We start from the raw sequence: 26,418 nt of genomic DNA, 5'->3' as shown, positions 1-26,418 counted from the left end.
TATTATCATTGCCTTACTATTGTTGACGACTACTTTTTATTTGTTTTGTTTTTCTGTACTTGTACTTTTTCCGTAGCCTATTTATTTTACACAGTAAAATATTCCAAGTGGGGACACCTAGACTTAGAAAACCGTGTCTTTTTCGGTGCTTCTATGGTGTAGCTTTCATATCTATAAAAGTAATGTATTATATTTTTTACTTTTTGTACATTGAATTGAAATGAAGGTGAAGCCGGTGGCGTACGCAAAGGAGGCCATTAAACCATGCCCTTCCTTTCATAAAATGTTGATTTTTTTGTAGCGTTGTTGTGATGGTGTAGTGCAAACATGTTATTGTTCAAAAGAGTCCCTCTTACCCCAGGTGGGGGTGGGAGTTTGGCACGGTTGTCTTTTGGCAAACTAAATAAGGACATCACCTAAAGTTTTAAAAAGGTATAGCCTGTTATCCTCAATCGGCAGCTTTGTCTATAAGACAATTCTTCTAGTTTTAGTTTTCAAAGACAGGCTAAAGGTTCCATGTTTCGATTCTAGATAAAACTTAGTCTAATTTTTTAAATGTATTCATGTTTAAAACTTTTTTCAGCTGTGATTTTAGAAAGTAGGATCTATTTGGTTTTAAAACAACTAGGATACACAAAAGTTAAAATGCTGGTAAAAAATAATTTGAAATCTAACCGGATGTTCGTGAAGCCATCACAACAGAAGGCAACTGGCATTGGTTTTTTTATACGACTTTTCTCAACCAAGTCTGTTTGTTTCACCGTTCTTCTGATTTTCTGTTTTCTATCTCTGATGGCGACTGTATCGCAAATATCTTTCCAAACGCATCTGATTAGGGTTCAGCACAGTGTCTCGCAGTTGTCGACGAACAGAAATTCTTTACCGCCCAAAACGAAAACATCTTTTGTTACAACAAACGAAAAAGATCTGCATTTGAAAAGTATGAATACAAGCAACATAAAACAACAGAGCTTGCTTACGTTGAAAAAGCAAAAGCTGCGGAGGAAAGTGGTACAGCAAAATATTACAAACAAGGTCCAGAAAGAAAGTGAGAACAATTTTTCAAAAAACGGAAGTACACAAGTTACACAAAGATCAAATTCAACCCAAAACAAAAACCTTGCCGCAAAGAAAGATTTGAACACTAAAGTACGTTCATCAAAAAATGCACTTGAACGTAGAAACACGCTGCCAAACAATGAACCTGTTAACATGCCTCGTCCAAGATCGCCAAAGAGCAAGCCAGACTATTTCAACACAGCAATAGGTAAGTTACACCATTAATTGTGACAGGATTTATACTTTCGCTGGTCAGCAGAAACACCATTACTTCACTTGCACAAAGTGCACGCCCAGAACGCCTAAACTTTCACTTAGCCTACAACCTACATGATAAAAATGGTAGCCTATCACTGTATTTAACGTAAACATGCAGACTGCAGAGTCATAGACATTCCTGAACCTTCTAATTGCAAAACAACGTGATATTGATAGCATTTTCTAAAGTAAGACATAAATTTAACTTGCAAAGAAAGTTGTTCAAGATTTTTGTGAAAGTTGCTTTAGTTAAAGTTTAACTTGTTCGACCCCTGGTAGTAGCTATCTCGTAATTTCTTGTCTTGCCCAGGCTTTATGCCCGGTAGTTGAAGTAGACCGGAAGGCTAGGAAGCCAATCTTTGTGTCTACTTTCAGCCATGCCATTAAGTATCTTGCCAAACACACACCCGCATGCTCTTGAGCGGTGTAGAACCGGTGCCATTTCGAGCGTCGTAGCTTACCAGGGATATCATCACCAATCGGCTTTGCATCTAACATATTCAAACAGTGATAAGTGACCAAAGGGAAAAGCGAACTCATTAGGTCAAGTAGACCAATCGTGCCTCAAATGAAATTTGTGTTTTCTTTTGGAAATTTTTCCTACAGATGTTTCATGTTTGCTTTTGTTGAAAATTAAAATTAACCAATTTATGCTATTCTACAGACAACAAACATAAGCAAAAAGAGAATTTCGGAGAAAATATGGGACCACAACAGCTTGAACAGCCAGCCTCCAATGCCAAAATAGATCCCGTCAGGCAGTCGTTTTTAAAAAACGTTTCTCGCTATGTCGCTACCATCAAGAGGCGGAGGAGGCTGCTCAATTACTATAAGAAGCCAGTCTCCATGCTTCCAAACCAAAGTAAAGGTACGGTACATTACTAACAAACCATTTTGAACAATACAGTATGCTTCCTGTGAAAATATTGTTGCAAAATTTAATCTGTATCCTCTATAGTCGTTGCGATTGTAAACCAAAGGTTTTGTTTATTAGAGAAAACAGGAAACACAGGAAACAATTTACATATCTGGTTAGTTGATTTAAATCTTTATCCTCGGACTGACAATGCTTTGATACATCATTCCTGGTAGTTTCGCATACTTGTAAAGACTTCTGACGCAGGGCGGTTACCGAGATTGGCAGAGTAAAGTTTTCCGATTGTTGAAATATTGTTGCCGGGGAATTATTCCATCAATTAAGTGCCACTAAATGGAGAGCAGTCTTGAAGTGCGTTGCTCAAGCGCACGCCCCGAGAGCCGAACCAGCACCGCATGATCTTAAGTCGAGCGCGTAACCACTGATCCAACGAGGCTAATCTCTAAACGTAAATTGTATCATTTTTAAATTGCTTGTTTATTACAAATCGATGTTACCATGAAAACACACTATTTATTCAAGACATGCTAAAGAACTATTGATTAAAAAAAGCTATAGGGTTATATTAATATCATCAGTTCTAGATACAGATAACTAACTCATTTCGATGGTAAGCTTAATGTTATTATTATCAAAAGATTGTTTTAGAATTGTGACATACGCTAGCTAGCTTGTATTTTAATACTTTTACTTTATCTTTTTTACTGATTAAAATTGTCGATTGATATCTCTTAAACTCCACTCACAATTAATTCATTCAGTAGCACGATAAACCTGCTTAGTTTGTTTGGTTTTTTTTTTTTGATTTTTTTTTTTTGATTTGTTTATTTTGTATGTGTGTTTGTGTATTTACTGTATATATGTTATTTAGGCCTACATCACCAAGCTTGAGGTGGCTGCTGACTAGATGACCGTTTGGTCTTTTCGCAGTCTCCTCGTCATATGACACACAGCCGATTATTGTATACTTTGTATTCTTTTCATGTTTGTGTTTGTGACAAATAAATGAACTGAACTGAATTTACTTATTTTTCATTAGGCTTACGATTTTGAAAAGGCCTCTTGCTTTGTCAGAGCTGTAAAGGTCTTTCTTGTTCACATGCAGGGGCGTAATCAGCCCGAAATTTCGGGGAAGAAGGCAAATAAGTAGGCTACTTTTTCACATGTGAGTGAACCCGGCAACAAGTAACTGAAGGCGGACACCCATTATCGGGTCTGGAACCTCTATGACATTTTGAACAAGATACCTTAATATTGCGCATTCTGAAAGTACTTTCAGCCTAAATCAATAGTAAAACTTTGTCAAATACTGTTGTAACATAGTGTAAAATTTTTATTTAAATTATTTTGTAGAAAGGGAGAGAATCGCCCTCACTGACTATACCCCTACTCATATGCATTGACATTTCAGGGGTTGTGATTCTTACAAACTACCGTTCTGGCTCGACGTTTCTTGGACAACTTTTTAATCAACATCCAGAAGCTTTCTATACCTTCGAACCTCTTTATCCTTTTACCGGGGGCTGTGGCAATCAAGGCTTAGAAATGGCACAAGTTATACACCGAATTTTAAAGTGCGACTTTCCATCCCAGTTAGACGTCTATGGACAAGTGCGGGGGCCAATGAGAAAAGATGGCGAAGATATCAAGTGTCTTACCGACGACTTTTGTTTTCGGTGAGCAGCAGCCAGTAGGCATAAGCAGTTTTTTGAAATTTGTTTTCTTTATCATTTAGCCTACTTTGGCCTTATTGGACATTTATAGTTGATGAAAACACTGTGATAATGTGCTGTGATGGGACCATCACCTAAGTTAATACAAAATGACGAATATAGGTATTATACGTAGCAGTGACGTTCGGTGGCTTAACCGTTGGGAAAGCAACTTGGAAATATGCTGCAGCAAGGTAGTAGGCATGAAGGGCGTAACCGAAGCCCGAAGGCGCGTTGCCGATGGCAACACTTCCAGCGGGGGGTCTGGGGGGTCTCTCCAGAAATTTTTGAAAAACACTTCCAATTTGGTACGCTCTGAGAACATTTCCAAAACAAATCAAAAATAAAAATCTGTCAAATTGTGCTTCGCCTATGTCGTGATTATACATCCATTTAATGATTAGAAGTCATGAACAATCTTAATTTTACCGTTGCAGGACCAAAATCCAGTGTTAGACATGGAATAATACTTGTCTAAATATTTAATTCGTCATGAATGTTCATTCTCAGATATTCAGTTAGACCTACACTACAAAAAGTAACACTTAGGCTTAAGCATTACAACCGCAAGCAATTTGTACAAAAAGCTGGATAAGTTTGCCTCCTGCGTATAGAAGCTTAACGAACTAAATATTGCATCTGCACCTGAACGTTCATTGGCGAAGTAACGTTATATCAACGCTGTAAAAAGGGCAAAGGCATGACTATGAAAGCTAGTAGGCTAAAGTACATGGCGAGGAGACATCAAAAAACAGCAATAATCTTTTCGCCTTGATGATGCTGTGCTGTTTACCGTGACGAGAGACCATTCTGTGCTTATGACGAGGTAGTCTAGTACTCTAGCGATTGTGGGCTACGCATTGACGTCACTGGTAAAGCATCTCTAACCATAACACATCTGATTGGCTAAGCAGCTGGTGACGTTTAGCAAAACGAGTGAGGATTGGATAAAACAAAGGCGTTTTTTGACGTTTTTGAACCTGGGGAAAGCAAAAAAGTTGCTTTCTTGGAGCCTCAGTGGTTGTTTCTGACAGGAGGGTTTGCGTTAATTGGCATTTATAGGCAAAACATGTGGTTTGGTGAGGACTTAGACTACTCACAAGCGTTACGAGTAATTCTAGTCACGAACACAGTAGTTTTCAAGTTAAAATAGACGTGATAAAAATAATAAGAAGTTAAACCTAGAATTCAGTCATTATATTATGCATAGTTTTCGCTCAGGTAAGCACTGCTTTCCTTGCTTTCCCTCACCGATTGTCACTGATACGTAGTACAGTTGCGTTGTCACAAAATTTGATAGTAAAAACAGCAAAAACATTTTTAATTTAAATTTGTCACCGAAAGAAACGTACTTTAAAATTCCAGCTGATTTTTAAAACGTGCAAATACAAGATTTAGAAAAGTTTTGTTCTAACCCTAAAATGTTTTATTCTCCTAAAGTTATGCGTCTAATCTAAACCAATGTAATGTAAATTGTAATCTGCGTAGCCTACAGAACAGATCATATCAAGGAGAAGTGGTAGGTAATCAGATATGCTCATTGGTGAGTACTGAGTATACTTTCCTTAGAAGCACAAGTTGAGACAATGTTCCATATTCCTAATTATGGTCCAACTTTCAGCTTTGTATAGTATAGGTCAAAATACTTTCAATTGCTATACGTACTTAAAACAATTGTATTTTTAGGCTATTTGTCACGTAAGATCGGACTTCTATATATATTATATCGAAATTTACTCTAACCCAGTGGTTCCCAACCGGGGAGGAATTCCTCCCTAGAAAGGAATTTCATGAGTTCAGGGGAGGAATTTAAAAAAATTTACATTGAAAATGTTACCGCACTAAATGTCTTCTTCAGATCGGTGCATAGGCCTAATATCTATATTAGCACTAAACTTTTCAACAGTTCTGGATTGGTATGAAAGATTCTTACCCCAAAACAACAGTAACAGCTTTTCGTAATTCTTTTTGTGTCCACTTACCTATGTGATTCAGGACCTTATGCTCTGTTGCAGAATAAGAGCAAGCAAAGAAACAAAATTGATGTTGAGGATGACCTGTGTTATGTACTGTCACGAACTGTGCCGCGCATACAACTACTTACAGAGCGCAAACAAAAGCAAATTTTGCGTTGAGTTGTAGGCTACTGTGAAATAAATTGATATGTCAAATAACTGTAATTTTATATATTATTTTTGTTTTTGTAGTGATGTTACGTGTGAAGGAAAACAATTCTTAAGACTGATACCCACTGAAGTGGGTTATATGGGCTGGTTATATGCCACTAAAAAACCTTCACAGTTTCACACACCCGTGCTCCGCTTGCGCTGAATAAGGATGACTTTGGGGGATTTTATTTGTGATTTGATATATTTTAAGTCGGCCAATTGCAACTTCGACTCGAGTGATGGTTTTGATAAGCCAAACCAAACACTGGCTTAGCCGGTAATTTTTATAGACCGCCGGCTGTGCGGTCCAACGTTTTTACTTCTGATCGGAATTAGGAAGGAGTCTTGGAGCCCTATAGCATACAATCTAGGGGAATTGTAGAGAAACCTTTTTATTTAAAATTTTAGGGTTTTTAAAATTTAGAATTCCTTTTACTGTTTCTAGTAATATGGGGAGGTATGAATAGTTTCAAAAAAGAGCGTAACAAAAAAAGGTCGGGAACCACTGTTTAGCCTATTAGCTGCTGTCTCGGCCTTGACTTTTCGATATTTGGCAAATTAATTAGTTTTTGACAATGATTGAAAATGTGTTTAAAAGTATAGATAAGGGAATTACGCAGAATATTTTTTAAACCTTGAACAAAGGGTATAGGATAGCCCACCCAGAGATAATTAATTAACTTTAGTAAACTACAAATATTCTGCAACATGGTAGCTTATAACTAAGTGGGCTAACTATATCATAGAATTGGTAGGGCTATTTAAACCTCATAAATAAAGCGCAGAAATAAAATCATCTTGGCACATGAGTACAACCTTAAAAGGCTTTGTAAGAAATAAATGATTGTACTAGTTGAAAGTTTATATTTAACCCACTCTATGTATTACCAAGCCCAATGTATAAATCTTAGTACACATTCAATATAGCCTACATAATCACGTATCTACAAGAGTAGCCTGATCTTTGTACTTACCGACGTCAGCAATCCTATGACAAAACTCTTCTTTACACAAAACTGAGTTGCTGAAGTGGCAGTCTAAAAGACTGTCCGGATGTTGCTGTCCATTGTCTGTGAGGGTACAATCACCTACTCATTTCCTTTCAACTTTATGTCATTGCAAAATTTAGTTCAATTTTGTTTGTTTTGTTACTTGCTGTTAGAGCTGAAGCAACAGCAGATGTCAAATAACATAGTAGAGGTCAGCGAAAAGATAGAGGCGACATATTATGCGGACGTTTAGCGTCTCTCCTTCCTAAACCAAGATTCCAACAATAAGAAACCTCAAGATTGTTTCACAACAGGCTACATTCAAAACATTTTTACAAAAAAGTGAAGCAAACTTTCAAAGGAAGAATATGGACACAATTACAACCAATAAAATTATCTACGTCAATAAAATCAAACACGCTGAAAGTTGACGTAGAAAACACTGTATCAACTTATTTGTTGGGCTCATCGTCAATGGGTAAGTAAAGGCAAAATATCAAGAAATCTTACCACGGAGTAGGCGATAGCATATTTTTTGCTTCTGTTTATTTTATTTTCGGATTATTGTAAAAATTTTAACACAGTAAGTTTTTTGGAACAAAAGCAAACTAAACTTATTTTTTGATTCTTCTGTTGCAGAAAAAAGACTAAAGAACTTTGCGAAAAGGATCTTTGTGCTTTCGGGAATCAGCCCAGCTGCGATAAGTGTGGACCTGTACATATGCCCCGCGTAATGAATGCTTGTAGAGCTAAACAGGCCAGTACAGTTTAAGTTTGAATTGATAAAAGCCTTTCTTCTTTTCCGCAACATTTGTAATGATAACACCAAAGTGATAAGTTCACCTTAATCCTACGGCTATCCTAAAAGCCATTATTGGTTACTAAGTTATCTAAAACGTTTTATAGCCACTTTCAAAAAATTATCCAGAGAGAAAACTTTGCAAAATTACTATAAGAAACACTAGATGAATTTTACTATATCTTTTTAACATTCCACTTAACATTTCAGCATTTTTTGAAATCAGCAATTTTATAAAACTCTCTTAATATTTGTCACGATTTCTTTCTATCTCTTACCAGGAAAAAGACTTGGAAAGATTCTATGACGTAGTTTAATGGGTCAAACCGAAAAGCAGTCAATTAAATGTCGAATAATTCTACTAGTGAAATGATAATCTGACTTCTTGAAGAACTTTAACGAACGGCTTCTCAAATAACTCTAATTTCGAACACAATTTATATCAGCACCAATTCTCATCTACTTGTATTCAATTACTTCAAGTCTCAATCACCAATAATTTCTGCATCAACTACCAATCCACAACTCATAGCACAACTCTCATAATCAACTCATAATAATCATCATAATAAACATTACACAAACCACACCACTATTTATAGTTGGATGTTCAGTCCAGTAACTTCGAGAAGGTTACGTAAGGTTACATCATAAAGAACCATCGCTCTATCAAGCAGCATTTGAATGTAAACAACAGAAGTCTTTAGAATGTCACGTAGGGAAAATGATTCCAGAAAATACACGTTGCATAATACAGATTTCGTAATCAGAGGTTACTTCAGGTCATAACCGATAATAACACATCGCACCAGAATTCTACAGCCAAAACAACACGCTCGTTGAAGATACAAAGCAAGCCATCGTGAGGCATTGCACCTTGATTGTGACATACGCCCCCCCTTAGAATATTGTTGCAAACAATATAACAACACAATCAACACAAAACACATTACCAAAAACAATTAATTACTCAATAAAACAGTTCTCAGTAGTCCATCGTTGCATGATCTACCAACGACAGCGTTTCTCAAAACAATGATCATCACGTTTACTGTGAAAGTTTCCATAGTCCTCAATGTCCTCTGTGCACCGGCGAGCAAGATGACCCATCTTCTTACATCGGAAGCACTTCCTCTCCGGACAGTCCTTGGCCAGATGACCTTCTCTGTGACAGTTGTAGCAAGCCTTTTCATCAAAAGAGCAGCTCCTGGCTATGTGTCCAATTTCCCCACATCGGTAACAATGGTTGTTACGGCAACGTCTATTTTCCGAATGTAGGCCGTCAGCAACGCATTCCCTGGCGAAGTGTCCGCGTCTACCGCATCGATAGCAAACTCCAAATGGTCGTCGCCGATTATCTGCAGAACAATCTCGAGCAAAGTGACCATTCTTGCCACAAGAATAACAAGTAACTTCAGAATTTTTCTCTATAACATTTCCGATTATAAGATCAACCAAAGGGTTTTGTAAACATAACGCTTTCACAGTCCCACTACAATACGGAGTTTCGATATATATCATCGCTAACGGTCCTTGGATTGAAGTGGTATCTATCGACATCACATGGCCAGTTTTTCCCGTTAACTGACTGTCTTTAACCAAATCTCTCCTCACCATTATACCCGTAGAACCAGAATCACGTAAAACTTTTACCTTTTTGTTTCCAACTGTTCCATCCACTACTGGTAGGTAATCCTCAGGTATTATTTCTTCGGATCTCTCATTCCCAAGCGTGGGTTCAGGAATCATTAACGCACAACCACCTCGATACATGTCCGTGACTTTATCTTTTCCAGACTGATTGGATAAGGAAAACGACTTGTCCTTGCATTCCTTCGCTTCGTGTCCTTGCCTATTGCAACGATTGCACCACTTCCTCGATTCCTGACGATTTCTATTAGTCTTCTTCCGGCAGTTAACAGCCTTATGACCTAAGCCATTACAATTAAAACAACGTACTTCTCTTGGAACCGCACCTCCTTTAAAATTATTTGTTTGCTCCTCGTCATCATCGAATGACAACGTCTCTTCGGTCGACAACTTCTCATCATGAGCAACTAAATACTGTTCCGCCACACTAGCTATGTCTTTTAGAGTCTTTGGACTTCTCTCCATTAAATAAACAGACAGATCTTTTGAACATGAATCTGTGAATTGTTCCTTAACTATAAGGTTTGCCAATCCGTCCAATGATTGATCGGCCCCCGAAAGTTCAAACCATTTTAACAAAAGGTTTCTTAAACGTTCAATAAATTGACCTGGGCTTTCGTGTCGTTCAGGCTTTGCCTCACGGAATCTTTGGCGGTATCCATGCTCGGTAAAATTGTATCGCTTTAACAGAGCTAACTTCAATCTGTCGCAGTTCATGGCCTCTTCTTGCGAAAGTCTTGAATATACATCAAGAGCTTGTCCCGATAATAACATGCTTAGCTGGGTAGCCCACGTTGACTTCTCCAATTTGGCTATTGTAGCATATCTTTCAAATCTTAACAAATAACTATCCAACTCATCTTTTTCTTCAACAAATGATGGCAAATCTGGACGTCTAACTTGCGCCACAATAACATCTCGAGCATTATCATTAGTAGAATTAGATCGCTCACCAATGTCCAGCTTTTGTCTTTCTAATTCAAGTTTTAACTTTTCCAATTCATATTGCGCTCTTCTTTCTTCAGCTTCTGCTTCGTACTGCCGTTGAGCACGTTTTTCTTCAGCTTCAGCTTCGCGCTGCGCCCGCTTCTCCTCTGCTTCAGCTTCAAGTTGTGCTCGCTTTTCCTCAGCTTCAAGTTGTGCTCGCTTTTCTTCAGCTTCAAGTTGTGCTCGCTTTTCTTCAGCTTCAAGTTCTGCTTTCCTTATTTCACGGGCAGCTCTTCTATCTTCTCTTTCGTCAGCTTCTCGCTGAGCTTTCTGGGCCATTATCTTGTGATACTCTTCCATCACAAACTGAGACTTTTTATTGTCACTCAGCCCCATTCGTTCAGCCATGCTCCGTAAGTCTTCAATCATCTCATGTTTGACGGCATCCGCCATTTTGACAGCTTGTTGTTAATTTATTATTCTTTCAATAAATCTTTCGGTATTCTTCGGTTTTTCGGTTAATTCCCGGACGAGCCCCCAGAATGTCACGATTTCTTTCTATCTCTTACCAGGAAAAAGACTTGGAAAGATTCAATGACGTAGTTTAATGGGTCAAACCGAAAAGCAGTCAATTAAATGTCGAATAATTCTACTAGTGAAATGATAATCTGACTTCTTGAAGAACTTTAACGAACGGCTTCTCAAATAACTCTAATTTCGAACACAATTTATATCAGCACCAATTCTCATCTACTTGTATTCAATTACTTCAAGTCTCAATCACCAATAATTTTTGCATCAACTACCAATCCACAACTCATAGCACAACTCTCATAATCAACTCATAATAATCATCATAATAAACATTACACAAACTACACCACTATTTATAGTTGGATGTTCAGTCCAGTAACTTCGAGAAGGTTACGTAAGGTTACATCATAAAGAACCATCGCTCTATCAAGCAGCATTTGAATGTAAACAACAGAAGTCTTTAGAATGTCACGTAGGGAAAATGATTCCAGAAAATACACGTTGCATAATACAGATTTCGTAATCAGAGGTTACTTCAGGTCATAACCGATAATAACACATCGCACCAGAATTCTACAGCCAAAACAACACGCTCGTTGAAGATACAAAGCAAGCCATCGCGAGGCATTGCACCTTGATTGTGACAATATTAAAAAAAACGTTGAAGCATTCCCTGGACGTCAAGCCGTAGACCATTGCCATCGATCTAACGTCCCAATATCTAGAAATTAAAGAAAAAAAATAGATAGAATACCTTAACATATTAACGTCCACTTTGTAGAGTACAAGTCAATAATTCAATAATAGGTAATTGGATTATACAATGTTCAAAGAAAATACATTAAAAGCATTCCTGAAGTATCTTGCATCCGGCTCGCTCGGATCATTCTACAAGAGGCCGGCTTGATTGGTTCCAGATTTGGGCGTATATCAGCTTGACTGACCCCCATTTTTGTTGTTAGAATTTAAATACTTCCCGGAATGCTTTTAATGTATTTTCTTTGAACATTGTATGATCCAATTACTTTCATAATTTACTGTACATAAAAATTGTCTTTATTACTGCTCGTAGAGTAATTTCGCAGACTAATTCGTTTCTTGGCAACCATATAACAATTTTGTTACTTTCTAAAGTGAACTGCTGCAAATTTTACTGTAGCTTACTATGCTGTTTATGAAGTTGTACTGAAGAGGGTTTAATACCCGAAATCGCGATCTGCAACACGATCATTTCAAGCTGGACCAGAAAAACTTTGAAAACTATTAATGCTGTAGTTGATCTAACATGGACGTTTAGCAAATAAATTCTTGTTTCTCTTTGAATTGACTTGTACTCTACAAAGTGGACGTTAATATGTTAAGGTATTTTTTTCTTAAATTTTTGACGCATAAGTAGCCTATCTGCTTTACGTGGATCCCTTACAAACTTTACGTTTATTTAAGGTTAAATGCGTCAAACCCCTTTTTTAATTAGTATCTAGAAATTAACTTGTGTTTTACACACTCTTATATAAGAGTTCATTCTGTAGTGCATCAATTTAACATCACAAATTGTATTTGCAGATGTCTGTAGTAAAAGTTATTCGTCTTTGCGACATTAAGCATTTGAAACCGGTTTTAGACGATCCTTCGATGGATGTAAAGGTAAATACCACCGTTCTACAATTATGATTGTGCTGATGGTTTTACAATAATATGACAAAGGAGTTGAACAATTGCACAAGAAACATTGCAGCGGTATCTTATACTACAACACCAGCAACGTCTCGAAGTAACACTTACCGAATCACTATACTGCTGCTGTGGCTTATCATGTTATGGTCAACGTATTATCAGTTATTTATCGATAGCAGTGTTTATCGAACCAAAGTCCGTGGGATGATTTAAATGGGCCTCCCAGAACATGTTTAGTATGACGTTTGGTAACAATCAAATAAAACGTTTTACAAAAATTACGGTATCGTTCTTGGGTCGTAAACGGGCCATAACCACATTCTACAGAGTCTACAGACAATTTTTATGAGCAGCAAACAGTTGCTGATAATTCATCTATGTCGCCAGCCTTTGGCACATGATGTAGCTATTGTTTGTAATAGTGTTCGTGGGTTTTAAAACTCAAATAGGTTTTCTTACAATTGATGATGTCAGACAACTGCATCGGATCACGACGTGGTGCTTGGAAGTCTCAGCACGTAGCTTTCCGCGGAAAGAAAGCTTTGTTTTGCACAGGGGCGTTGACAGGGGGTCTAGGTGGTACTTTTAGACCCGAGCCTGGAATATTTAGGGGGCCCGAATTTAAAAGATTTCACGCGACTTCAAACATTATCAAGATCTTAATATAATCAGATCTAAAGGAATTGCCACCAGAAGTTAAAACAGCCACTTCAGCCGTCAGATGGTAAAGTACCGGGCCCCCCTCCGGGCATCGGGCCCAACTTCAGCTCTATGGTGGTAAAATAGCCATTTCAGCCACCAAACTGTCAAATAAAAATTAAGTTTAGTTTAGTACCGTATGTAAAAACAGAAGATAGCCTAGTAGGCTATCATGTTTTTGATTGTTTGAGCATAGATTACATTTATAGATACAATACATTGTACGGCAATAAAATATATTTTTCTTATATTAGGAACTAGTGCAATATCCGTGATCTCTCTTAAAAATGGTTGGTTAACGGTCAGGCAACCAATTTCATATGCAGTACTGGTAGCCTATACGCTTGGAAGAAAGAAATTAGGTTTCTAAACAATAGTCTGCTTTGCAGGATAAATTACTAGTGTTTAGTCAACTCCACCGTATAGTGATTTTCATAACCACGAATAAGTTATTTAGTGAAATAACCCGAAACACGAATTTCAAAATAGAAAGGATAATGTTTGTTCAAACTCAAAGACTGGAATGGCATAGGTAAGAAGATTGCTATCCCAATTTCTGCACTAAAAATTAGACCAAAACCGCTGTTTAGATTTCAGCAATCAGCAAATGTTTGACCTAGGTCCAAAAACCTTTCCCAAATCAAATTCAGTTCAGTTCAGTTTATTTTTGTTTTGTTGGCGAAAAAGAAAAAAAACAAAAAACAACAATAGACAAAAACACAATAAACACAAATATTTCGCACAACAAGGATTGCAGCGAAAGACCAAAAGGTCACGAAAGTCAGATTCCATAGTTTCACTCCATTAAAACATAGCATCTTCTTACCAAAATTTGACGTTGCAGAAGGCAAATATAAATCATTCTTTTGGTTCTGACGGGTTTTATGATGGTGAATTTCGTTTACAAAAATAAAGCAGCCAGCAAAGGCCCGGGGCAGCATTTTGTGCACATATTTGTACATAACTTTTGCAGTCTCTAATTTAATAATATCGTCAATTCTGAGCACATTAAATTGGTGATAAAGAACAGTTGTATTTGTTGACCTCGGCAAAAATAAGCAGGATCGGATGAGTTTGTTTTGTAACACTTGAAGTGGAGCAAGCAATGTAGAGTTTGCTCTTCCCCAATTTATAATCGAGTAGCCTACGGAATCTTGGATTGAAACAAAGCATAATATAAAGTTTGTAATATTGTTAATGGGGCAATGTATCTCAACTTAAATGCCATGCCGCAGACCTTTGCGAGCTTCTTTCTAAGATTAATAATATGACTGTCCCATGTCAATCGCTCATCCAAAGTTACAACTAGATAGTTTATACTTTTCTTCCTTTCGATGGATCGGCCACTGATGGACAGACTAAAATTTTCGGCTGCACTTTTTTTGTTGCAGAGAATCATGTATGTAGTTTTACTATAAATTAATGAAAGTTTATTGGATTCCGGGACAGGATTGGATTTCATCCACACATCAATTTTTCTATTGACATTTTTTTGGAGAGATGACAGGCATTTATCTGACATATGAAGGTTTGAGTCATCAGCAAAAAGTGTAGTTGTAAAAGAGGATGCATTTGGAAGATCATTCACACAAAGAAGAAAAAGCAAGGGACCAAGGATTGACCCCTGTGGAACACCACATTTAACAACATTGAAATTAGAATTCTTACCTTTAATTTTTGTACTTTGCAAATCAAATTGAAAACTTTCTGACAATCTGCACTAACTTTGCTGTAAATTCTCTTCTGGTGAGCCTAGAATGACCAGTGAAATATCAATGAAGTAATACTCTAGCGCCATGTGACAAATAAAGTTCATAAACCAACCGCTAGATAGAGATAGTAACTTTTGCGCTTTGGAAAATTTTAAGATTGCGCAAGATTTGTTAAATGACCATGCTTTTGGCATATCGGGTTTGATCGAGCACAGAATAACAAAAAGCTCTACATCTGACAAGACTAACACTACAAACAAGAGCAAGTACTGCATTACAGGCTACCAGCAGCGCCAAGATTGTGATAAGCGCATAGTGGTAACCTATGTAAAAAAAAGTTTAATGCCTTTGAAAATATAATAATCTATATATATATATACGTAACTGCAGACAGTGCACACCGTTTCGACCTCCCGGTCTCATCAGTGCAGTAGTTACACCGGATTAATGGCCATGGAGATGTATATACCTCCATGTGACATTTTCCCATTTGTGGTACCTAAACAGTAACCAAAAATGGTACTACTGCCAACCTTGCCAAAGTGCTCAAACTGCAAGCAGTGAGCTTTGCGCAATGCATAGCAAGGTGCCTCCAGTAAAGTGCTCAATCGGCATAAGCCAAGAGCGTCAATAACTGCAGACAGTGCACACCGTTTCGACCTCCCGGTCTCATCAGTGCAGTAGTTACAACGGAATAATGGCCATGGAGATGTACCTCCATGTGACATTTTCCCATTTGTGGTACCTAAATAGTAACCAAAAATGGTACTACTGCCAACCTTGCCAAAGTGCTCAAACTGCAAGCAGTGAGCTTTGCGCAATGCATAGCAAGGTGCCTCCAGTAAAGTGCTCAATCGGCATAAGCCAAGAGCGTCAATAACTGCAGACAGTGCACACCGTTTCGACCTCCCGGTCTCATCAGTGCAGTAGTTACACCGGAATAATGGCCATGGAGATGTATATACCTCCATGTGACATTTTCCCATTTGTGGTACCTAAACAGTAACCAAAAATGGTACTACTGCCAACCTTGCCAAAGTGCTCAAACTGCAAGCAGTGAGCTTTGCGCAATGCATAGCAAGGTGCCTCCAGTAAAGTGCTCAATCGGCATAAGCCAAGAGCGTCAATAACTGCAGACAGTGCACACCGTTTCGACCTCCCGGTCTTCAAGAGCGTCATTTATATATATATACGTATATATAAATGATTCTATTCTACTGCAGATTCTATTTGAATAAGACCTTCTGATGATCCGTTAGGTGAAACAATTTGTAAAGGCTTCAGATAGTAATAACTATATTTGATTTATACGTATATATAAATGATATTCCTTTTTATTTTCTATTTTGAACGGCATGTGTCATCCTCATTTTAACAGCACATCAATAAAAGTTTGTACACAACCTTTATATTCATCACATTGTCGATGAAGGGGGCTCGAAAATAAATTGGCAACGGGCCCGAAATATCCTGTCAACGGCCCTGGTTATGCATTAGTCAAAACATAACAACTACATGAAGTTGATAATATTGATAGCCTACATTTAAAAACAAATCAAATAAGCAATGTCAATTCCAAGGCAAGGGAACACAAAACGATGGCTGCTGATTGTCTATTATCTGACGCTTGCTGGAACAAGACGAAGCTCAAAGCATAGAATGTTAATGATTAAATCAGAAGGTGTAGAAACCAGGCCCGGATTTAGGGGGGGGGCAGAGGGGGCAGGTGCCCCGGGCCCCCCGACTTTTGAAGGGCCCCCCTACGTGGAAAAATGTGATTTTGTGTTATTTTTTCTTCCTTTCAGCCTTTGAAGTTTCTGAAAAATGCTGTGCAGTACTGGATTGATGCTACTGTAGACGCAGAAGTGGTTTTTCGCGCCGTAGGCTTGAAAAAAATTTTTGTAGGGGGCCCCCCGATCTAAAAGTGCCCCGGGCCCCCTATCAGCTAAATCCGGCCCTGGTAGAAACAGCCAGGTTTAACCGCCCAGTAGCTTCTGTTGTTGTCAGTTAATTGCGGTTGCCTAGCATAGCGGTGTCAATTTTCTTCAATGGCAGACACGTTTATTTTTGTGTAAAAACTTATACAACCCAGTCCTGAATCATGAGCTTCAAAGTCTAAGGTTGCGTTATCCATAGACTTGGAATTTATGACAATGAGTGAATAAAATTCCGTTCAAGTGACCACATATCTAAACAGTTTAAAGCAGTGTTTGCTTAACAACGCCTGTTGTGAAGAAACCTGTCATTTCATTGCCAACATTGCAGTCAAAACCGTAGCTGTGAGGTCGGGCAAAACATGAACGACTTCGACTCCTCGGTGTATAACAGGCCGATTCCGACTCCGGCTTCAGTGTTGCCAGATTTTATAAATATGCCTTTTTTTTAAATTAATTTTACTCAACTTGTGATCCAAATTGAAAGCGCAAATTTCACAAAAACTGACAATTAAGAACAAACATTTCTATTTTCTGGCAAAGTTTTGGAGCGCAATATAGAGAACAAGAAACAATATTTTGAAAAAAAGATTGCAAACTAAATTATATTGTTCATCTTTTTGTATCAAGTCAGAGTCAGCCTTTTTTCAAAGACTCTGATTCCGGACACACCAAAATCCTTCCGACTCCATGACTCGACTCGATTCCGACTCTACAGTCTACTTCCTTGGTCATTACCACTGATCCATTAAAAATTGTTGGGAAAATTGTTTTAATGCAATGTTAAATTACTTGACACATAAGTGCTGACGTTTAGACATACCAATAATTTATATACCCTACTTAAGAACATTTTTTTTAGAATCTAGATCGATAATAGCCCTGTATTTAATTCATATCATTCTTCTTTGTGCTTGCTGATGTATTAAAAAAGATAACTGCTTAAATAAATATCGTAAAATTATCAATTGCTTTGCTGCATATAATTGGTTTGATTAACATTGCGTAGTCTGAACGAGGCCAAGACGTTCAGAAATTAAATCTATTCTGTTTCGTTAACTGTGTCATTGCTTGAAGGATTTACGTCACGGTAATCGACAAAAATCTATACAGGTAATATTCATATGAAAAATATCCCCCATCTAGAAACTAAGGATATTTTCTAGTCTAGATATTTTCCGTATAAATATTTTCCATAGGTTATTATGGGTTTTTACCTACATTCGTTCTTCACCTCAATAAGTTTATTGTTTATCATATGTTTTCGCTACGATAACTCAGTTGGTTAGCGCGTGACTTCGTGGACGAAGAAGCTTCAAGATCAAGCGGCGCTGGTTCGACTCTCGGGGTGTGCGCTTGAGCAACGCATTATAAGGACTGCTCTTCATTCAGCGGCTCCTAATGAATGAAATAGTTCCCCGGCAACAACACTTTAACAACTGAAAACTTCACTCGCAAATCTCGATAACCGGCCCTGCGTCAAAAGCCTTTACAAGTATGCAAAACTACCAGGAATAGCCTATTACCAGGAACGCTTTGGTGCATGTGCAGCAAAGTTTCTTTTTTATTATTAAGTTGTAGAGTTGTAGACTGGGCTACTTTTAAGTAGAAAATAATTTATGCATCAACCAGTAGCGTACTGATATGGAGTGTTTTGCTTTGGTTCTTTCAAAAAAAGTGACAAAAGAGATAAGACCAAACATCAAAGGCCTGATTTTGGTTAATAGCAGTAAAAAAACTCAATAATTGTCAACACTTGAGTGAAAAAATGCAGTTGATGTTACGAAACATGCTTTAATCATACTTCTTATTTCAAATAGTTACAACTATTTTTTAATGAAAAATGTCACTATTTTAACACTGCAATCCTGCGACAGATCGTTCATTTGGTTCGGGATCCTCGCGGATTAGAAAGTTCTAGAAGCAAAATTCGTAAGATATCGTCGATCAAAAAAAATGCTGAGGGCACATGCTATAGATTGTTGCACAACTCTCTTGATGGACTTGCCAATACCAGCGATACGAAATGGCTGAAAGGGCGGTACATCAGAGTTAGGTGAGAAGGCCATTGTTTTAGTTTTATACTTTCAATTGCTGACAAAATTAAGAATAATGTATTAGATCTAGAATTGTTGTTTCAACTATAGTTTCGATTGTTTCTGCTTATCAAATAACCCAGACAGAAAAATCCATCATTTTTACATTGATTCAACATCTGCAGACGTTGAACCAATGTAAAAATGACGATTTTTCTGTCTGGGGAAACATAAGAAATGGGGATACAAGCATCTATCTATTCTATAATATACTCAACCCATTTGCATTTGAAGAAAAGCTCAAATTGTTTCTGTATGAACAGATACGAAGATCTTTCGTTGGCGCCACTAAGCATGGCCCAGAAAATTTATAACTTTACTGGCCTCAAGTTTATGCCCCACCTAAAAAAGTGGATTGAAAACAATACGAAAGCTTCACCACAAGAAAAGGTTAGACCTTATTCTACAAAGAGAGATTCGGCTGCGACAATGCAAGCTTGGAGAAGACATTTAAGTTTTAAAGATGTAAGGGACATACAAGAGGTATGCGAAACAGCAATGAACTTCTTAGGCTACAAGTCTGTGGCCAACCAAAGTGAACTGGATAACATGAAAATACAATTGCTCAGTTGACCATTTTCCACATTTGCTTTTTTTATGTTTTACTTTTATAATTTGTGGCTGCTTTTTATTCCAAAACCGCAAGCGAACATCAAAGTCTCAGATTTTCTTGTTAGATTTTATGTTATTTTACAATTTTGGCAGAGAGGTTACTTTATCATTTGCGAACCTTAAGCAACAATTGATTGATTGATTGATTGAATCTTTATCCTCGGACTGGGAAAGCTTCTTGCAAAGCTTAATCCTGGCAGTTTCGCATGCTTGTGTAGAGACTTTGAATCACTGACGCAGGCCCGGTCACCGAGATTCGCAAAGAGAAGTTTCGAATAATTGAAGTCTTTGTGCCGGGGAATTATTCCATCCTTTAGATACCGCTGAATGAAGAGCAGTCCTTAACGTGCGTTGCTCAAGCGCACACCTCGAGGGTTGAACCAGCGCCGCTTGATCTTGAAGCTTCTTGGTTCCACAAGTCACACGCTAACCAACTGAGCTATCGAGGCAAACAACACGGCATTTATCGAGTTGCAAAAAATACTGTCAACATTTTTGACATTTGAAAAAATGGCTTACATTGCATTAATTAAACACGCTACCCTATTTTAGATGCATGATATTATTTTTCATAAACTAAGAAAAAAAATTGGGCAACGTCGATTTTTTTAAATGCCTGATGATGGCTAAATGGTGTATAGCCAAAAAGATTCACACTCTTTACTATTTTTAAATGCTGTAACTGCTGGGTTTCTGTTGTTCATTCATTTTATATGTTATGTAAAGTTTTGTCATAATCTTATTTCTATTACTGTAAACGGGTTTTTCTACTTTTTGTTTTTCACCTCAACTCAAGTTTCTCAGTACAAAATGTTGTTTCGTTTTGTGCCACAATATAAGCAATTTTGTTTCGTTGTTAACACAAAACGAGACAAAAGAGCAATCTCGAAAAGGAGACAGCGCCTGTAGTTTGAAGAAGCTGGCCTTGTGCAAAATTCTTCGAAATATCACCACCAGACTTGTTGCTCCTAGTTTATGATTTTATATGACTAATTTATTTTATTTTATTGTTTTGACACAAACTTTCTTCAAGTTTATTTTGTATTGAACACTATTTTTTGCAAAGAAACTGCTTTTGTTTCTAGCCACTTTTAATGAGATATGTTTGTTCGGTTTCGTTTCGAAATTTTATTCTGTTTCGCTTTTTACAAAAATTGATTCAGCCTAACACTGTTAGTAATCAATTAGCGAAACCTTACATTGCCATGGCAAACTCACCTACGTGCATATCACAACCGCCATACAAGAGCACTTTTTAATTTCTAAAATTTCTGAAGGTTATTTGCCCTTAAAACTTAGCTTTATGGCTTGAAGAGAAGGCTATTGTATTTTCATTGAAAGGAAAAATCTAACTTTTGTGATCATTTTGTGATGAAAATATGCATGTTCAAGTTTCGGATAAAAAACGAATTTTTTTTGTTGTGTAAGCTCAAATATGTAATTTATATATTAGTGTTTTTACATCTTAGTCTAGAAGCTATGCCGTTTTACTACCAATAAATAATTGTAGGCTACTGTAGGCTAAGCGTAAAAGTGGCGGTTTGGCAACATTGCACCATATTGCTGTTTGATTTTGAAACAAAGCAGTTTATTGAGATTTTTTTCTATTTTGCTGCCCGGTTTTTCTGTTAAATATAATTATATCGCATGTAATATTCTCAAAGTGAACGAAATACACTCAGCCAAACGCGTTTCTAAGATTTTAATGATATAATGATACAACCTACCACTGGGATTATCTTACCAGTGTATGAATTTAGAATAAAGTCCATGTGATTGTGCATATGATATCATTGTTTTGAATATAAAGACCATAAAGAATAAATATATTGATTGATTGATAGATTGCTCCACCAATCACACGCAACCACACCCACCAATAGTGGGCTCAACAGAAAAGTTTGAAGATTGGATTTCATCATTTAGCTGGACAACTTAACATTTTCTAGAATTGTTTTCAAAATAAGAATTTTAGGAAATGTAAGTTCATAATCTTTGAGCTTTATCAAAATGCATTCACGACTTGTTTTAAGAATAAAGACAACCAACAAAAACACAGGTTCAAAGTTCAATAAACATCGCATTTAATATGAACTTTTTAATCTCATTTATACAAAATCAGCAAGAGTTTATTCTGGTAACATTAAATCAGTGTGAGATACGTTCCAAAAATTTTTGAACTTTGTCATCAATGATTTGTGTTTATCGTACCTACCTAGCAGCTGTTTTCATGTGCATATAATTCCCAGCAGATGACAGTAGAGGGTAAGTTTTGTGATGAAAAAACGTTTTTCTGTGCTGCCTTTGAATACTAACAGATACTCTTGTGACATCCCGTTCAAACGATTTTTAATGAGAAAGCAATCATTGACATGACCTCAAGTTAGAGCAAGAGGAGAGAGAAAATGTGTTGAAAATGGCGCCTACACGTCACAGCTTTACGACCCAAAACACGAATACTATGCCAAATTTGAAGACATTTTTGGGAAAGTGCGATGAATAACCTCCTAGTCTACGTTGTTAGCATTTTCAAGTAAGAGGGTTGTTTTCCTCATCTTTGTTTCAATACGATCACAGCTCTTATAATAAAGTGTATTTGGGAAGGTATAGGCTTACTTGAAATGATTCAAATCTGCTTAGCTGGTAAAAACAGGAAAATTAACACTTTGAGTCTTCGACCACAAAGTGTTAAGATTATGTGTAAGATCAAGCTTAAAGTCTATGGCCGAGTCAAATATTAGCAATAATATCTTGAACGTCAAGCAAATATGAATGCAAATTCCAAAAAAGAATTTTTTGTGTTGTGCTTTTAAGTCCTGTTAAGACATGCTTCTGAAAAGAGTCGTAAGCATGCTAATACGTAAGATTTATATAACATGACTTTGATTGACAGCATAAACTTCAAGAAAAATTTGAATTCACATTTTTTTGATAAAAATTGCAGGATTTAAAACCAATGGTCTGGAAAGAAAATCCTAAATTCAAGAAGCTCAAACCCTAACCCAGCCAAACCAAAGTAAAACCTTTAAAAACGAAAAGTATTATTTTTAAGCTGCTAATAATAGGCTATTTTTCTTTGGAGTTGGCCTAAGAAAAGAATACAAAGTAAAACAACAATAATTCATGCGCTGTGACATTTTGTCCATGAATAAGCAACACTGCAGTTACCGCAACCAGAATAACGTTCAATAAATGTTTTTCCAAAAGATGAAAGCTATCTTTTCATCCATCAACTTATTAAAGTACTTAAAACAAAGCTTGAACGACATATTGATCATAGAGATGTTTTACAGATGATCGTAAATGACTGAAAGTATACTCGATAATTGCTTTGCATCTGACACTTTTTGTCTTGCCGCTAGTAGCCGCTACATGAAAGCTGTAGGCCAGGGTTCTTAACCAGGGGTACGTGTACCCCTTGGGGGTACAAAGCACCAAAGCAGGGGGTACGACATGCAGTGTGAAATTATACTCTATTTAGGCATATGTGTAAAGAATGCGTAATGACCAAATGAAAGACTATCTTATTGAAATGAAAGCTAGTAGTAAAATGAAAATGGAGTTTGATCCAATGCAGTTGCATGCCTTCTGGTGTGCACAACTTAACAGATTTTCCCAGTTAACAAAAAAGCTTTAGAAATCCTTGTGGCTTTTGCGACAACCTATCTATGTGAAGCTGGGTTCTCAACTCTTGTACTGTATTTTTAACATCAAAACCAAGCCGAGGAATCGTTTGGATCCGTGCGATGATATGCGTGTGTCCATCTCAGAGAGAGAACCTCGCTTCAACATGATCATTGACACTGATCAACAAAATAGCGATTCGTAGATTGTCTGATGAATATTATTGAAGTTACAAGACTGTTTTTAATGCATACATTCAACACGTACCGTAAGTTATAAATACACTGAGTTTAAATCCTATTATTGCAATTTTATTTGCTTCCGTTGGCCATTGTAGACAGAGGCAGTCCCGGTCTTTGGGGTGTGCAAACCGTGCGATCGCACAGGGCCCGCAATTTACTCAGAAAATTAAGGTTTGCAGATCGTACTGTAATGTACTGTCCCTTTCAGAAAATGCAGTAATTTTTGTCATTTCTAATTGAAAAAATGTAATTCGATTCACAAGCAAGTACCGGTATCCAAGTACTGGCATTTTTGTTGAACATGCTCTTAGAATGCACCAAATTCAAAGTAATTTTACAAAAAAATTTGGTTGAGGCTTCCCAGACCCCCCGCCGCTGGGTGTCGCTTTCGGCGACCACGCCGTCAGGCTTCGCCCGCCAGCCATCAGAAAAGCCCTCTCCTTTCAAAGTCTGACTGAATTGGATCATCGCCATTGTGGCCCGCAAAAGCATATTCCGCACAGAGCCCGAAATACCCCAACACCGCCACTGACAGGGGGTACGAGAAAATTTCATGAAAGCTCAAAGGGTACGAGCGCTAAAAATGTTAAGAAACACTGCTGTAGGCGGTTTATGATGCCCAATTTGACAAAAGTAGCAAGCTTATGTGTCGGGGAACAGTTATGGCAAGAAGATGGCAAACCAATCCTTTTTTTCACATTGATGCAACGTCTGAGACGTTGGATTGGATTGGAAATGTTTCATTTGCTGGCTGGGAGAAAACAAAAAAAAAATGCTTAAATTCAAGCATCACTGCAAGATTGCACACTCGACTGAGTCTCAAATGTTAATGACACCTACCATAATCTTGACTTGATGATTCAAAGAAATTTTTCTAGACACTATTTCACAAATTCTTAAGCAATTAGTCATACATCTTGTATAACTTACAAAGGGTTGAAAAACCATTGACTCAACAGAGCTGTGCGCTAAACAACGTTAGCAAATGTGAGAAATAAATCACGTAATAGGCTACTTGAGTATGAAAACGAATTGATTCTGAACAGTGGCGTACGCAGGGGGGGGGGGCCATTGGGCCCTTGGGGGTTACAACCCCACTTTGGCACGCGTGTGACGTCACAATATTGAGAATGATGCTTTCAGTTTCTTTATGCTTGGGAATGATGGTTTCAGTCTAAAAAAAACTTGCCTAATTTTAAACAAAACTGCATTAAAAGAGCGAGTTTTGCCAATACCAAACATTCAAACATCTCAGCCAGGAATTAACAACAAGAAAACATAGAGACTTAGCTTTATTTCCGAAAAATACCGAAGAAAACATGATATTATCCTTTTGCTATGCCACCTGACAGCACCATTTTAAAAGAATATTCATACCCACATTTTTGTTGAAAATGCTCTCAGAATGCACTAAATTCAAAGTAATTTTTCAAAATTTTCTGGGGGAGGTCCCCCACACCCCCCGCCGCTGGGTGTCGTATTAAGCGAAAACGCCGTCGGGCTTCGCCCGCCGGTTGTCAAAACTCCCCCTTTCAAAATTCCTGGCTACGCTACTCCCAATGCCCCCCCCCCCCCCCCCTTGAGAAAATCCTGCGTACGCCACTGATTGTGAAACTGTTTCTTCGTGTTTTTTTAATTGAAATTTAATTTTAGTGCACGTAAACTGCCAATCAGCAACATTATTGCTAGGGTTTGGCTCAGGAACGTATAGTCAGGATGGCAAAGGGGGAAATTTTCCCCCAAGATTTGGTTTAATCAGGTTTTAGACTGTACGCCATAGAATACCTCGTATTTACAGTAGATAGGCCTATGCTTTATATATGAGCTTTATGGCGGCTGCTACCGGGACTTGTATGCTTTTGTATAGCAACCTACCATACCACATGATAAATTGCAAAAACACGCCAACATTGCCCACTACAACAACGCAGTTGAAATACAATAGTTGAAAAAAAAACCTGATGATAACAGTCCACATAATGATGACTAATGTTGATAAACCTTTGACGTCAATTCACTTTTGACGTTATAGTTAATGAAGCGTGGCCAAATTGCAAAAATGCAAACTTTTCATTTCAAACAACGATCTTGCAAGGCACTTTTTATCTCATCTGGAATCACTCTGTTGTTTAATTGAACAAAGTAGATGTGAAACTATTTCTGGGACATTTGTTTGGTTTCGCTCTGCCGTGAAACTAATTCATTGGGTAAAAATTTGTTTTTGAACACAAATGTTGATATGAAACGTCAAGGTAAAGATAAAAGTGATGGAGCTACCGGTAAAAAAAAAGAATTTAAGCATACTGTCAGCCTATTTGAAATGCGAAACAGCTGACTCTGCAAAACTTAGTATCCAATGCTGTCGGTTTTACTTTTTTCAAACAACTATAACAACTGCTAAAAAACAGATTTTAACTGTTGCTTGATTCAATTTCCATAGCACCATAGAGACCATAGCACTTTCAAGACAATGTGAAACTTTGACAAATATTCAGCCACTTTATGCAAGCACGTCTGCGAAGAATGTCTTCTTGTTTTCTCACAAAACTAAAAACATATTTTAATATATGAAAATTGAAAGCAAATGAAAAGCTTGCAAAGCTAAACCAAAAATTATGTCATGAAATAATTTTAACTTTTTTTTTTAATTAAAAATAAAAGAAGGCTGATCTGGCCATGTTTTGAAGAAGATGGACAATGCAACCAAATAACAATTTCGTTTATAAAAAAAAGCATACATAAACGAAATTTGCTGAAAGCTTTTCAGTGAGCTAAAGTTCGGTTCAATGCAACTAAGTCAATTGTGATGTTACAATTTATGACTTTTATGATTGGTGTCGTGTGTTTGTTGG

General features: G+C 37.3%; 1 protein-coding gene across 1 annotated transcript; it reads left to right on the top strand.

The window, feature by feature from the left end:
* The first annotated feature begins 614 nt into the window (after positions 1 to 614).
* Positions 615 to 21,530, top strand: LOC145787449 (carbohydrate sulfotransferase 1-like). Its single transcript, XM_082599193.1, has 7 exons — positions 615 to 1,267; positions 1,982 to 2,185; positions 3,606 to 3,870; positions 7,703 to 7,820; positions 12,537 to 12,617; positions 18,870 to 19,048; positions 19,352 to 21,530. Exons 1-7 carry the CDS (start codon positions 646 to 648, stop codon positions 19,659 to 19,661), a joined length of 1,779 nt encoding a protein of 592 aa, XP_082455319.1. The 5' UTR covers positions 615 to 645; the 3' UTR covers positions 19,662 to 21,530.
* The last annotated feature ends 4,888 nt before the right edge of the window (positions 21,531 to 26,418 follow it).

The sequence above is a fragment of the Aplidium turbinatum genome, chromosome 18 (assembly GCF_918807975.1).
Source record: "Aplidium turbinatum chromosome 18, kaAplTurb1.1, whole genome shotgun sequence".
NCBI lineage: Eukaryota > Metazoa > Chordata > Ascidiacea > Aplousobranchia > Polyclinidae > Aplidium > Aplidium turbinatum.
The sequence above is the reverse complement of the archived record's forward strand: the minus strand, read 5'-3'. Positions and strand labels throughout refer to the sequence as shown.